Source organism: Lagenorhynchus albirostris, chromosome 10 (genome assembly GCF_949774975.1).
Source record: "Lagenorhynchus albirostris chromosome 10, mLagAlb1.1, whole genome shotgun sequence".
In the NCBI taxonomy this organism is placed as follows: domain Eukaryota; kingdom Metazoa; phylum Chordata; class Mammalia; order Artiodactyla; family Delphinidae; genus Lagenorhynchus; species Lagenorhynchus albirostris.
Window position 1 is genome coordinate 26947729 of NC_083104.1, and position 13989 is coordinate 26961717.

Sequence of the window (13989 nt, forward strand, 5' to 3'; positions counted from 1 at the left end):
GCCTCTTCGGCTCTAGGCTGCACCGACAGCTTGCAACACTCGGCATCTTTTCTGGAGGCGCCTCCTTCAGCGGCTGCAGATGGCATCCGGCTGCGGGCTCGGGGCTCGCAACTGACTCTCCCCCTTGCCCACCTCGGGTCCACGGACGCAACCCTCCCTCCCCCTCCTCCCCTCGTGCTTCTGAGTCTGAGCCCAGCTCTCGAACGCCGGGCGGAGGAAGCAGTCGCGGCGGCCGAGGCTGAGCAGCAGCGCGCTCGCTCCCTGATTTGGGGAGAAGCGGCCATCCGGGAGAGCCGACCCCCAGCTGCCTCCAGCGCCCCCCACCTTTTGCACCCCAAGCCAGGGGCTCCAGGGACCCCCCTCCCCAGGCGCCACCATGCTGGACCCTTCATCCAGCGAAGAGGAATCGGACGAGATCTTGGAGGAGGAGAGCGGCAAGGATGTGCTCGGCTCGGCCGCGTCCGGCGCGCGCCTGTCTCCCAGCCGCACCAGCGAAGGCTCGGGCGGCGGCGCCGGGCTGGGGGGCGGCGGCGGCGCCGGGGCCGGAGCTGGCGCCGGCGGCGGCGGGAGCAGCGGCGCGAGCGGCGGCGGCGGGGCCGGGGGGCTGCAGCCCAGCAGCCGCGCCGGTGGCGGCCGGCCCTCCAGCCCCAGCCCGTCGGTCGCGAGCGAGAAGGAGAAGGAGGAGTTGGAACGGCTGCAGAAAGAGGAGGAGGAGAGGAAGAAGAGGCTGCAGCTCTACGTGTTCGTGATGCGCTGCATCGCCTACCCCTTCAACGCCAAGCAGCCCACCGATATGGCTCGCCGGCAGCAGAAGGTAGGTGCGCCTGGGAGGCCCAGCGAGTAGCGCCGGGATGTCGCCAGGCGGGCGGGGCGCACAATGGGAGCTGGCGGCGCAGCTGGCGAGGAGGAGCTGGAGGCAGAGGAGACCGCGCCCGGGGGAAGGGGTTACGAGGCCCCCTCTCCGCGGCTGGGCCTGGCCCAACCCAGCCCGGAGCGCGCCAGGAGCTGCCCGGGCCCGGCAAGGAGCCTGGAGCGCAGCATCCAGTGCCCGGCCTTCCTGTCGGGGAGCGAGGCGGGCAAGTCCCGCTTTGTGGCCCGGGAGGCTCGGGGAGTGATTTGCAGCCCGCGGCGCCCAGAGAGGCCTGGCTTGCTTGCAGGGCTCCCAGCACTCTCCGGCGCCGGGCGGCTGCGCTCAACTCCCGGCCCGCCCTCCTGGGCGTGCGCTGGGCGGGCGGGGGCACCCGGCAGAGGGGGGGCTCCGGTGCGGAGCGAGTAGAGCGCCTCCGAGCCGCTCTCAGGCTAACGCTGGCAGAGAGCAACCGCAGGGGCAGGCGGGAGGAAGCGAGCCCAGAAGGCGAAGCTTCCCGTGATGCTGCGAAGGGCACCCTCCTCCTCCCTCCGCCTGGGTCAGCTGATCACCTATTAGGGTCGCCTCGGGGGTCCTTGGACATCGCTTCACTCTGGCTGGGCTTCCCTCCAATCTCCCTTCCCCTTGCTCACTGACCCCAGAGCAGGGGCACGCCCCTTCTGCCTTCCCCCCTCTGACCCCCTTCTTTTCCCAAGGTGACTTCGCCGCCACCTTCTGGTTCTGCGAGGCCCTCCAAGCCCTGGCGCTGCTAGCTTGATAAAGTGCAGCTGGAAAAAGCCTCGCAGTTATAAGCATCAAAAGCTTTTTGTGTCTGAGGCTGGCAAAGCTGAGGAGGCTCTGGGCTGCCTTTGATGTGTAAAAAGTGTCTATTTCTATCACCTGTTCTCCAGCCAGAGAAAGGAGGGGTTAGTTAATGCAGGTCGAGGGCGTCGGCCCAGGAGAGAAGGGGTCAGGTACCCAGCTGCAGTGAGTGAACGAAGAAAGCATCCCGTTCTGTCTGTTTTAGATGAATCTGCAGCAGCTGGACTAAGAAAAACCAGTGAAGCCCCTAGAGGGGCGGTGTGAGGGGTGATTAAAGCCAGCTGTAACCCCATCGAGGTTAGGAGACCAATTTCTTAAAATAGTGAATTTCTCGGTTGCTGCCATTTGAGACTGAATTACGTGCTGCCTGTAGTAGACTGCTGGGTTTTCCTATATTTATCTACCCTTATCTTGAGTTAGCACAGATTTCTCTGTTTGCTTTGCTTGTATACGTACACACACCACCCAGAGCTGATGATTTATTTCGGCTGTCACAAGCTTGGGTATCAGTTTTATTAGAAATAAAACTCATTTCCTGGTTGAGAAAGAGCAGGTGGGCTACACACTGCACTCTCAAACCCCCATCAGTGGTCCCTTGCTTTTTCAACGAGGATTTTGAACTACAGTAGAGCAAAAGTATTCTCCGAACAGTACAAGTTTTTGGATATTCTTTTAAGGTTGGGTTTGGGTCCACAGGGCCTGATATTTCAAGTTTCAGGTTGGAATTATTTTGGTAATTGTGTCTTTATAGCAGGGGCAATTCCGTCTCCAAAATCTATCCCATTATTAACAGCACCCGCTAAAGATGTCCTGTTCTTTTGGCAATGAAAACTGTTGTCACTTAAAAGTTAAAAAACAAACTTCCCTTTATCAGTCAAAAGGCTCTATAGCTCTGTCCTTCCAATAGAGGCTGAAATCCCAGCACCACAATGGGGAAAGAAATCCATTCTCATGAAGACCCATTTCTTCTAAACAGAACCTTCAGCCACCTGAGAAAGATTGTCATGAGGCTAGTTTTTCTGATCTGATTTGGTATGTTTTACCTGGATCCATTCAAAGCTGTGGTTTTGAGGGGCAAGTGAGTTCTGTTTTTACACATGACCTTAATATCAGACGGACTCCAGGACAGATTGATAACACTGGCATTTGGTCAAACTATTTTTAGTTGTTGCAGCATACTAAATACATATCCCGGCAAAGCTGCCTCACAGCTGTTGTCTATACTGGGAAGCTGAATATCTATCTCTTTATTACAACAGAAAACAAGTTCTCCCCATTACTATATCTTTAAGTGTTTTGTGCCTTTCTGGAAAAAGCTGTTCTGCTATTTTTCTCCAAGTAGAAAGCTTGAACTTTGAGTCTTGGAGAAATAAAAACTAGTTGTAAATGTGAGTTTGTAGTAGAATAGAAATGGATGAACTAGAAAAAGAGGAAAAATGATGTAGAGAAAGGGAATAGAGTGGCATGGGGCCGGGTAGAGAAAGAACTGCCTATGAAAAAGAATTGCTGAACTGCGGAAAAGGTCATATCGTCAAATCCTTATGCTGTATTCCTTAAAGTTACACAGTGTTCTATGTCAATTACAGCTCCATAAAGTTGGGGGGGAAAGGTCATACTGTACAGAGTTTAATAGACTTTATGAAACCAAATAGTCTATGTCATTAACACTGGCTGCCATTTTTCAAGTACCTACTATGTGCAAGGCACGTACCTTAGGTCATTTAAAAAAAATAGACTTTAGTTTTTCAGGAGTTTTAGATTTACTGAAAAATTGAGAAAAGAGTACAGAGAGTTTCCATACAACCCAGACGCAGTTTTCCCCTATAATTATCTTACAGCAGTATGGTACATGTGTTAAAATTAAAGAACCAATAGCGACGCATAGTTGTTAACTAAAATCTACAGTTTATTTAAATTTCCTTAGTTTTTTACCTAACTTCCTATTTCTGTTCTTAGATCATTTTAAGTTCTCTTCATATTTTAGGAATTACATCCTCATTTTTAGAAAAGAAAGCTGAGACTCAGAGAGGTTTTGTAATTTGCCTAAAGCACTGTGTAGACAGGTGAAAGAGTGGGAATTTACGCATGGAGTTCTCTCATCCTATCTTTTTAATATACAACACTGGCCAGGAATATTCTAAAATGAAAAATAGAAGAGATAGCATGTCTCGTGTACTTCTTTACTCAGGATTATTTCTATTTGAGTTGAGAAAGACCTGCCCCTCCCCCTTTGGGCACCTACCAAGTAGTCAACATGGGCAAAATAATCGTTTAAGCACTAACTTCATAAAGAGTATGAAGGAGAGAAATGGGCTGTTAGCTGGTAAATCTCAACAGCAGACTGTTGTCAGTCTTTCTGTGCGGTTTGAGCTGGGGGAAAAAAAAGTATTTTAGCTCAGAACACTTGGGAAGTAGAGGAAAAAGGTGCTGTTGCTGGATCATTCTGATAGTTAATTACTTCGGTTTTACTTTTACTGGGAAAGAGAATGCCTAGACTTTCTAACACTCTTCCCACTTAAAAGAGGGGACTCGAAACAGACTATGTGAAAACATACCGTTACCGAACAAAGTTTGTGTGCCCGGGGCACAGTGAGGCCAAATAAATGGAAATGTAGGAATTTGGAGCAGAGAAGGGTTTATTGCAGAGCCAAGCAAGAAGAACAGGATGGCTTATGCTCAAAAATCCCGAAATCCCTGTTGGTTTGGAGGGAGGTTTTTATAGGCAGAATTTGGGGTGAGGGCTGCAGGGTGTGTGACTTTCTTCTGGTTGGTTGGTGGTGATGTAACAGGGCGGTGCTCCCGGAATCTTGTGCTCCGCCAAAAGTTGCCCTCCTCCACCTGGGTGTGGGCCTTAGTTCTGCAAAAGAGCTCCAGGGTAGTGTTACAAATTCCTTGAGGAGGAACTAGGACCCTGACCCAAGGCTGCATTTTTGTTTCTTGCCTGCTCCCGCCTTGTCTCTGCATCCCATCCCTTCCCTGATTAGCAACTGAACCTGCCCTTTGGAACTCAGGGAAGGTCATAGAGGTTAAGTGAAGCCTATTTCCTACAAACAAGAAAAGGGGGACACAGAAAGCATTTGTACCTGGGAGCCGCACAGGGTTTTGCTCGGTTTCAATATTTTATCATTTGTAGGTATATTTTCCTTGTACTACTGTGAATCTAAATATAACATGGAGGTGATGATAATTTATGACCGCAACAAAAACCTAGTCATCAGACTCTCACCATGTATGTTTCGGCAGCTGATAAATGACAGTTTGAAAAACAGTTCTGAACTTGTTTTTTCTTCTTTTGTCAGAATGCTAGAGTGAATACCTAGAAGTTGGCATGGCAGAGCTACACCATATGTTTCTAAGTTATGTAGTAATGGTGATGAGTGGCTACCTCATGTGAACTAGCTACTTATAGGTGTTCCTGAGGGAATGTAAAAGCAGGCACTGTAAAGAATTCTGTGTAATTGACATGACTAGTTTTTTTGCCTTTTTTTTTTTTTTTTTAGTTAGCTAGGAACGCCTGGGTTACAAAGGTCCAAAATGAATATTATGTGTGCATATGCAGGTGTGTATACATGTGTGTCTGTATGTATGTGATGAGAGAAAGGGGCAATCCTAAAGTTGTGTCAGTTCTATGTGAATTCTTCATTCAAGAGAACTGTTGACTAGGCCAAATGTGTTGTAAGTTCAAGTTACTCATTTCCATGTGATTCAGCTTATATTTTGCCCTAAAATTATGGCTAACATTGAGTCACTGTTAGCCAGAGAAATTCCTTCTTTATTCATTAACTTCTTTGACTTTGTTGTTCACTTATGACTCAAAAACCCATAACTTTCGTAAAATTTAAGACCTAGTGCTAGGGAACTATATATGTGTGTGAGTGTGTGTATTTTAAATCAATAATGGTGATTCATGCTTTCAGATGTGCTTTGAGGCACTTGGGTTAGATCCACTATTCAAAGTTCTGAAGGGTTGTTTGTCAGGGCAACATACAATTTGCATTTAAAAAAATAAAATATTCTCACCTTTTGAGAAAACTAAATGACTGTTCAACCCAGGATTCCTTCAAAAAGAATTATATGTTTTTCTCTGCTTCAGGGAAAGAATTGAATTCTTTCAATATGCTTTTTGGCATTTCCTCCCCAATCTTCTTGATGCAATGGGCAGGAACTGTTAGGCACTGGTACAAGTAGAGACATTTTGAAGATGCAGTTTACCAAAAACGTAATAAGAGAAGTTTTTGCCTCATTACACACTTGGAATAGCCTTTTGCGTCCCTAAAACTGGACTGAAGAACAAAGGAAATTAAATCTTTCATTCCTAAAAAGTTGTACTGTGTAAAGTGGTAAACGTCAAATGATTCCAAGGTCTTTTTCTGGCAAAAGCAAGTTTAATACACAACCATAGGCCATCACATTGAAATATAACCAGTATTGGGGGCCCGGTGTCTATACAACTTAAGTTGGAATGATCAGGAGAGTTCTACTAACGTAAAGCTAAGTTCTAAAAAAGACCAGTTCCCTCTCTGGCTTCGTGGCAGAACCAGAAGATAGCTTTGAGATATGCTTCTGAACTGTCAGCTTATGTTCTAGTTTGGAAGATACCAAATAAATTGAGAATAAGATAGTGTTTAATTGTAAGATGCTGATTACAAATACTAAAGTAGGGGAGGGGGACAGAGAGTATGTATGCGCACACACACACACACACCCACACCCACACCCACACCCACACACACACACACACACACACACACACACACACACACAGGATTGGATATAATAGTAGGGTTAGTGATGCCGAAAAGTCAGCCTCTGTGCACTGGTGCCAAATCGAATCTCAGAGACAGACATTTGGGTGAAGTAGAAAAGAATAGCTTTATTGCTTTGCCAGGCAAAGGGGGACACAGTGGGCTCGTGCCCTACGAAACTGTGGGTCCCAACCGGGGGGGGAATTTGGTGAGGAGCTTTATAGCAATGGTTGGGGGGGTGGTGGTGGCATGTTGTTGATAAGGATCAGGGTGTGTGTAGGGCCTGTATTCCTTTAATCTGGCCTCAGGTCTTCTCTCTGGAATGAAGAATGCTTCATCAAGTAGATAACATCTTCCATTTGTTGGGGGGTTCTAGTTCTGCAGGAGAGTTCAAAGATACTGTTATGTGTATCTCTTGAGTCAGAACCAGGACCCTGTCCCAAGGCTGCACTATTGTTTCTTGGCTGCCCCTCCCTTGTCTCTGCATCCCCTCCCTTCCCTTATTAGCAACTGTTTGAACCTGACCTTTGGAAATCAGGGAAGATCATGGAGGCTGAAGCCTATTCCCTTCAAACCAGAAATGGGGGCCACAGAAAGGCTTCCATGCCCAGGAGCCCCACAGGATCCTGCTCAGTGTCACTAGGTCTTAAAAAATTTGTATGATTTGTGTAAGCCTAAAGAAAGGCAAGTATTCCCATTTGGAGAAGAGCATGATGTAGCAGGAATGTGGAAAGGAGTCATTGTTTCTGGGACTAATAGTCTCATTCTTTTGGTTGCAAGTGACAGAAACCCAACCGAAGTGGCTACATCATTAGGAAAATAAGGGGGAGGGGAAAGGTTTACTGGTACTTGTAATTGAAAAATCCAGTGCAGGGTGATTGACTGCCGGCATGGCTGGATCTAGGAGTTCAAATGACTTCCTTGACAGAATAAAGAAAGCTGGCTGATGAGGAGAAAGGTTATGTATTGAAACTTGTGTTTGAGCTCAAACTCTACCATTAATAAACCACTGATTGTGGGAAAGTCATTGTCTGTCTCTGGTGTAATTTCTTCATCTGCCTTATGAAGAGGGGATAGGGAAGCCTCAAATAATCTCTACTTTCACCTCTGCATGTAATAGTTGATATTTCTTTCTGGGAAATGAGGTTACTAATTATCGACTTATAATTTCATTCAAACTTGTATTTGGTATGTTTTCACATTGCAAAGTAAGGCATTGTCTTCAAAGAATCTGACATAAAATTCACTATGTCTACCTTTTTAGATGAGGAGGTGAGATCTTAAAAGATGATAAGGCTACAGAAATACACAAGAGACTCAGCCTATGGGATGAAACTGACACAATATATATTTTGTTTTGTCTAAAATGTATTTTTCAAATTTTTGAATTCTCAGTATTTAAAGCTTTCAAGTTATTTCATGTAAAATGTATATTTCTGGCTTCTCTTATAATTGGAAGATGTAGCAAAGCTGAGGCTGAGTTTTTATGAGTCTGCAAGAAGAAATAGAAATAAGACTACCAGCCATCACTTAAATAATGGAATGTTAATCACTTTTAACTAAAATTATGCTTGTTCTAAAGGAACATCATATGTATATGGTTGTTAGGACACCAGCTATCTGGTTCTTGCCAACACTGTCTCTTCTTGCCATTGCTGCTCAGATATTGATGGTCTGACCCTGGCCTCTGTAATGCATCCAAGAAAAAGATCTAGAATTTGGAACTCTGTGTTCCCTGTCTCTGGCAAGAGTTTCTCTGTTGGGATCAGATTTATAGTTTCTGCAGAATTGGAAGGCTGTCACAATTACCTTATTATGTTTTCTTTTGTAAGTCCAAGCATATAACAGAATTACTTCTCTGTTGTTAGCAGGTAAAGAAAAGGGCATAAAGTCAGTCAATGACTCAAAGTCTGGTCATTGCTTTGGACATGCGATGGGTAGTGAAGGACGGTGGTTAAAAGCATAAACTCTGAAACTTGAATGCCTAGGTTTGCTTTCTTGGATATACCCCAAACTGGCTCTGTGATTTGGGGCAGCTTACTTAAACTCTCTGTGGCTCAGTTTACTCATCAGTAAAGTGGGGATAGTAATGGTAGCTCCATCATTGAGTTCCTGTGAAAATTCAGTGAGATAATACAGTAGAGCTCTTAGAACAATGCCTGGCCTGTGGTAAGTGGTATGTAAGTGTTTGTTCTTGTTATTGCTAAGTTGATATGTGCAATTTTGTGTTATTTTTGTTTGTGAAAGGGCTGTATGTGAAGTTCTGACCAGAGTAAGCCTTACTGATATCATCATCCTGATCATCATTATTGACATATAAGCCAACCCAGAAGGCAATGGTTACCATGATAGCATTGTCTACAGAATAGATGGGGTTGAGGGTACAATACATCCCTATTTCTCTTTTGTTGAGACACTTCATTAACTCTGCAGGCCATCAGTCTCTGGTTCAAATCCCTGGTCAGTTTTGTGACCTAGTAGCAATAATGGTATCGTTGCATTTTTGTCCACCAAATGCCCCCATGCTATTTCAAACTACAATACCTTTTTTCATGCTCTTCCTTCTGTTAGAACATCTTTCTCACTTGTCTTCACTTGATTTGCTCTTGTTTGTTTCTTAATTAACTCAGGTGTTACCTCCTTCAAGAAACCTTACCTAAATCTTTATGTTGGGGTAAATGCTACCTTAATTCCCTCGTCTATTGCTCCTTTTCCTCCTATACATTATATTTAAATTACCTTTTCTGTGAGTGCCTCTTTCCCACTAGACTGTAGGAATCCCAAAGACAGGGACCACATTTTATTCCTCTTTGATTCCCCATCTCCTGAAACAGTGCCTGGAACATAGTAGGTGCTTGTAGACATTGTTGAAATTCTGCGCTGATGCTTTATTTCCTAGGAAGTTTCTATGGAGAGGACATGAAGGGCTCTTAAATACAGTCTGCCTCTCTCATGGAGACACAACTCACATACTTTTACAAAAGCTTCTTACTGGAAACCATGGAGGGTAATCCAGTTACCCCATGGTTTCAAAATAATTCATGTTGCAGAAACATACCATCAGTCACCTCCCAGTCTGGTTTATTTATACCAACAACTGACAAATTTCGAGATCTGTTATAGAGGAAAGCTTCTTTCAAAGACCATAAGCAGTGATGAATTCCTTGCAGTGGCTGACTCTCAGTTGAACTTGAATCACCGTAGTGCATGTTTAAGTGACCAAACTTTAAGCCAAGGTGAGAACTAAATCTCCATATTGGGCATATGTTTTATTTGACTTAATTCTTTCTGAAGAAAACAAAATAATGAGCAGTCAATAGCACTAACGAAAGTTAGGCTGTTGAAAATATTAGCAATCTCAATATTGCCAAAGTTATGTAATAGAATCTAAGTTCTACGTATTTAGACATAAGTAAATATGCTTCTTTTCTCTACTTTTATTCTCTTATGGGATTTTGGCACTGTTTTCTCTCACTGTAAGCTGTTTAAAGTCCGTTCAGAGTGTAGTTAGAATATAAATAATGACTGTAGTGCTATCGCATATTGGATGTGGTAATAAGAATATAAGATGGGGGTGAAATATCTGTAAAGAAAAACTGCTTAGGTATGGATTTTTCTGATGCCTTTCACTAGTCAAAGGGAAAATTACCTTTGCTAAGCCATTCCTTTCATTTTAACAAGGAGAGCAAACATTTGAGAAGTTTGAAAAATAAATTGAATTATCAAACCCCTAAGTGTTCCAAGCTTCCGGCTACCCTTCTAAAATTGAGAGACATGGAATAAACTGATAATATATTGATGTCCTCTAGAGCCTATGGGAGGAAAATGCAACCTGTCCATGTGGTGGTTTTCAGGACCACTTCATGCGGTAGGAAAGTTTTGAGATACTTTGCAGTTAACTTCTTTTTTTAATCCCTAAGTTTTTGGGGAGTACATGCTAAGTTTCAAACCCTCCAGGGGCTGTAGTGCTTTCAGAAAGACAATGGGATTTTGGAGAATATGCACAGTGGTACAGAGAAGATACTGTGCCACTTAAGAAAGCACAGGGAAAACACTGAAAATTCTTGCAAATAATTATGCCTTCTGTTGCCCATGCAGGGGAACAGCCTTTTGGTGTGGATGGTAGGCATAGAGTTGTTTAAGCAAATGAGTTAAAATATATCTTGAACATCTCCTTTGGCGATTTTTCTGACAAGTACAGCAACTGTTGCCTATAAGGCAGCGTGTCACAACATACTGTGTTCAAAACAGTTCTTGGGGGCTCTTCCATATTCAATTTTTGTTTGTTATACATCATCAGACGACATTGTTTTGAACCACTTCTACATAAAAGAAACTCACTAAATCCTGTAGGCAAAATATGGAAAAACATTTTAGACAGCTTTCCTGATCTCTAAGAACCTATCAGTCTGCTTGAGAAGTTGAGGTACATCAACACTGAACAGAGAGCTCATAGTGTAAGGCAGGATGTGGTAAGCGTCTGAATCTTAAATATTTTTTCAGGTCTTCATCTTTGGCTCACTTTTATGGGTGATTATGTCCCCCCAAAATCCATACATTGAAGTCCTAACCCCCAGTACCTTAGAATAGGGACTTATTTGGAAATAAGGTCTTTGCAGATGTAATTAGTTAAGATGAGGTCATTAGGGTGGACCCTAATCCATTATAACTTGTGTCCTTATTGAGAGGGGAAATTTGGACATAGAGACAAGGACACAGGGAGAACAGCATGTGAAAAGGAAGGCAGAAATTGGGGTGATTCTTCTACAGGGGAGGAACACCAAAGATGGCCAGAAGCTAGGGAACAGATATGGAGTATATTCTTCCTTACAGCCCTCAGAAGGAGCCGACCCTGCCAACAGCTGTAAGACAATAAATTTCTGTTGTTTAAGCCACCTAGTTTGTGGTACTTTATTACAGCAGCCCTAGCAAACTAGTATAGCCCTCTTCTCATCTCTGTCCCGTCTCTCAGCAACCTCACCACTGATGATGGCTTTGGCTACTGACATCTCTACACTTGCATTCTCAAATCCGGGGCTCCAGGACAGGCCTCTCACCAGACCTCAAATCCGTACATCAGTGCTGCTGAAGGGGTGGTCTCAGACTGCTGCAATCAGTGAATGTTTGGTCATGGGTCCACAACGAGATAAGGAACTTGCACTAGAATGTAAATCAACTCACTGCTTTCTTCCAGAAAGTCTTGCTACAGAAAAGTATCAGCTAAATTGAACCGATTGATGATAGAGTTGATGTAATTTCCAGTACTAGCACTTTATCTTGGTGCAGACCAGTAACGAGCAGGTCACAGATGGCACAGTTCTACACATTACACCTGGAAGAGCGTTGGCCTCCATCACATCTCCCCTAGGATGTCCTCAGACCACTCAACAGTGGAATTTCTCACTAAGACTCGTTCCCCCTCTATTTTCGAACTCAACGAAGATAAATGTATTGTCTTACAGTTCTGGTGCTCCTATGTAACCAAGCTATTCAAGGCTGAAGTGCACAACTCAACTTCAGATCTTCACTGTTGGTCATCGCGTCCTTGCCACCAAAGGATACACACATCCTGTTGATGTTCCTCCTGATGAAGTTTTCATCTCTTTCTCCTCTTCATCACTGGTGCCCTGCTTTAGGCCCTCATGATGGCTTGCATGGACTTTTGCAATAACCTTTTAACTGTTCTCTCTGCTTGCTTTCTTGCCCTCATTCCATCCGTCTACCGTAGTGATCATTCTGAAGCACCAGTCCAGTCATGACCTTTCCCTGCTCAGAATGCTTCTGCAGCTTTCTGTTGCCTACACAGGATAAACTCTAAACTCATTTGCATGGCATAACTGGGTCCTTCCTCCCCACCCAGCTTCAACTCCTGCAATTCTGCACACACCCTTGGCTTCAGCCTGTGTTAAGCCCTTAACATCCCTGCATTATCATATGCTCTTTTGTGCCACAGTGTCTTTGCACATGCTCTTCCTCCAGCTTGAAAAGCCCTTCCCATCTTGTCCATCACACTCATAGGCAGACAGTGGCACCTAGGCATTCAAAAGAACAGGAACGAATAGTGACTATTTATTGGATGTTTACTCTGTATACTCACTGTTCTGTAAGTTTATAAGCGTCATCTCATTTATTCCTGATAAGATATGTACTAATCCTCTTAACCCTACAGATGAGGAAACCAAGAGGCAAAGTAGTTAAGGAACTTGTACTAGGTCACACATTTAGTAAGAGGTAGAGGTGGGTTGGAGTCCAGGCGGTTTGACTGTAGCTGGTACTGTTAACCTTGTGCTGTTTTAATTATATTATGGCATTGGGCACATCTTACTTCAATGTACACCTGTTTCTCCTGGCTCTACGGAGATGATCATTTAGTATTCTCCAGTGTCCGGTAGATGGTGCACCATGATAGGTGCTCAGTAAATAGTTCATGCATGAATTTATGCCAGTTGAATTCATGATTACTTAAAGTAATAAACGTTCCCTACCATTTATAGCAAGTTCACTGAGATAACCTCATTTCTTCTTTAAAACAAGCTTTTTGCATACGTGGAGTATGTATTCTAACTCCCTGCTTTGGAGTGGGAGTGGGGTCCAGGGATGTCCTGCTGGCTGCACAGGGCCATAGAACACCAACCTGGGCCTCCTGAACACATCTAGGGCCCTCCCACCACGGAGCTGGTCTTGGAGTCACAGGGACACTGAAGACTTTTGAAAGTCATAGTGACTCACGTTTTTAGAAAGTCTCATATCAAATATATTAAAATGTACCTCACTTCCAACAGCCACTTATCTTTTTTATTATGAAAAAATAAAAGGATTTTTTTCAGTCTTGCTTTTCAAACTATTTGTCTATATGACTTGGTTAATAAATGACTATGATTTCTCAGGAATCATAATATCTTCATAGGAACCTTGGCAAACTGAAAAAAAAACCAGCCTCACCAATTGTTGTTAATTGTAGTGATATTTTAGGAGCTCTAAATTTAACAATAAAGTTGACATATGTTTGGAAGTCATTTAAATAAACATTTATTAATTTTGTTGTCCAGTTTTAGTTGTACATTTTGGAGACAATACATTTCATTTGAGATCTCGCACTTTTTTTAGGCCCCTGGAAAATTTCGAGATTCTGGTCACTGTGCCTCAATTGCTTAACAGATAAAATAGGCTTTGACCAGGCTTGATGGAGGAAGTGACATTTGAATTAAGCCTCAAACTAACTGAGATCAAAGGATGGGGAGGTGATGTATTTTGGGAGGAATGAAAGATACTTGCATATATTCAGAGATGAGATAATGCAAAGCAAGTCTGAGGACGTCTGAACAAATAGGATTGTGTGAGATTCCAATATTGGGGATAAAAAGAAATAAGAACAAAGGTTTTGTTCATGACTGTGGAGGAACACCACCAGTGTGAAGGAGTGGGGCGGGGTCGGGGGTACTTTATCCTGTAGGCCATGGAGAACCACTGAAAATCTGAGCACAGCAAAGCCGTGACCACTAAATGGTTTTAAGGAGATTCATCTAAGCGTAGTGTGTGGAGAGTGTGGAGGAGGGAGGGGTGTAAATGTCTTCA

At 43.9% G+C, this 13989-nt stretch overlaps 1 protein-coding gene across 16 annotated transcripts in view; it reads left to right on the forward strand.

Annotated features, from left to right (window-relative positions):
• Positions 1-376: 376 nt before the first annotated feature.
• Positions 377-13989, forward strand: part of CADPS (calcium dependent secretion activator) — a 479657-nt gene continuing 466044 nt past the window's right edge. For 13 of the 16 annotated variants that reach the window (XM_060163969.1, XM_060163972.1, XM_060163975.1 and 10 more), the window contains exons 1-2: positions 377-516; positions 619-814. In XM_060163969.1, coding sequence (XP_060019952.1) covers positions 377-516; positions 619-814 — 336 coding nt within the window. Of the gene's footprint in view, positions 815-13989 lie in introns of all 16 variants that reach the window. The other 3 variants (XM_060163968.1, XM_060163967.1, XM_060163973.1) reach the window with 1 other exon arrangement.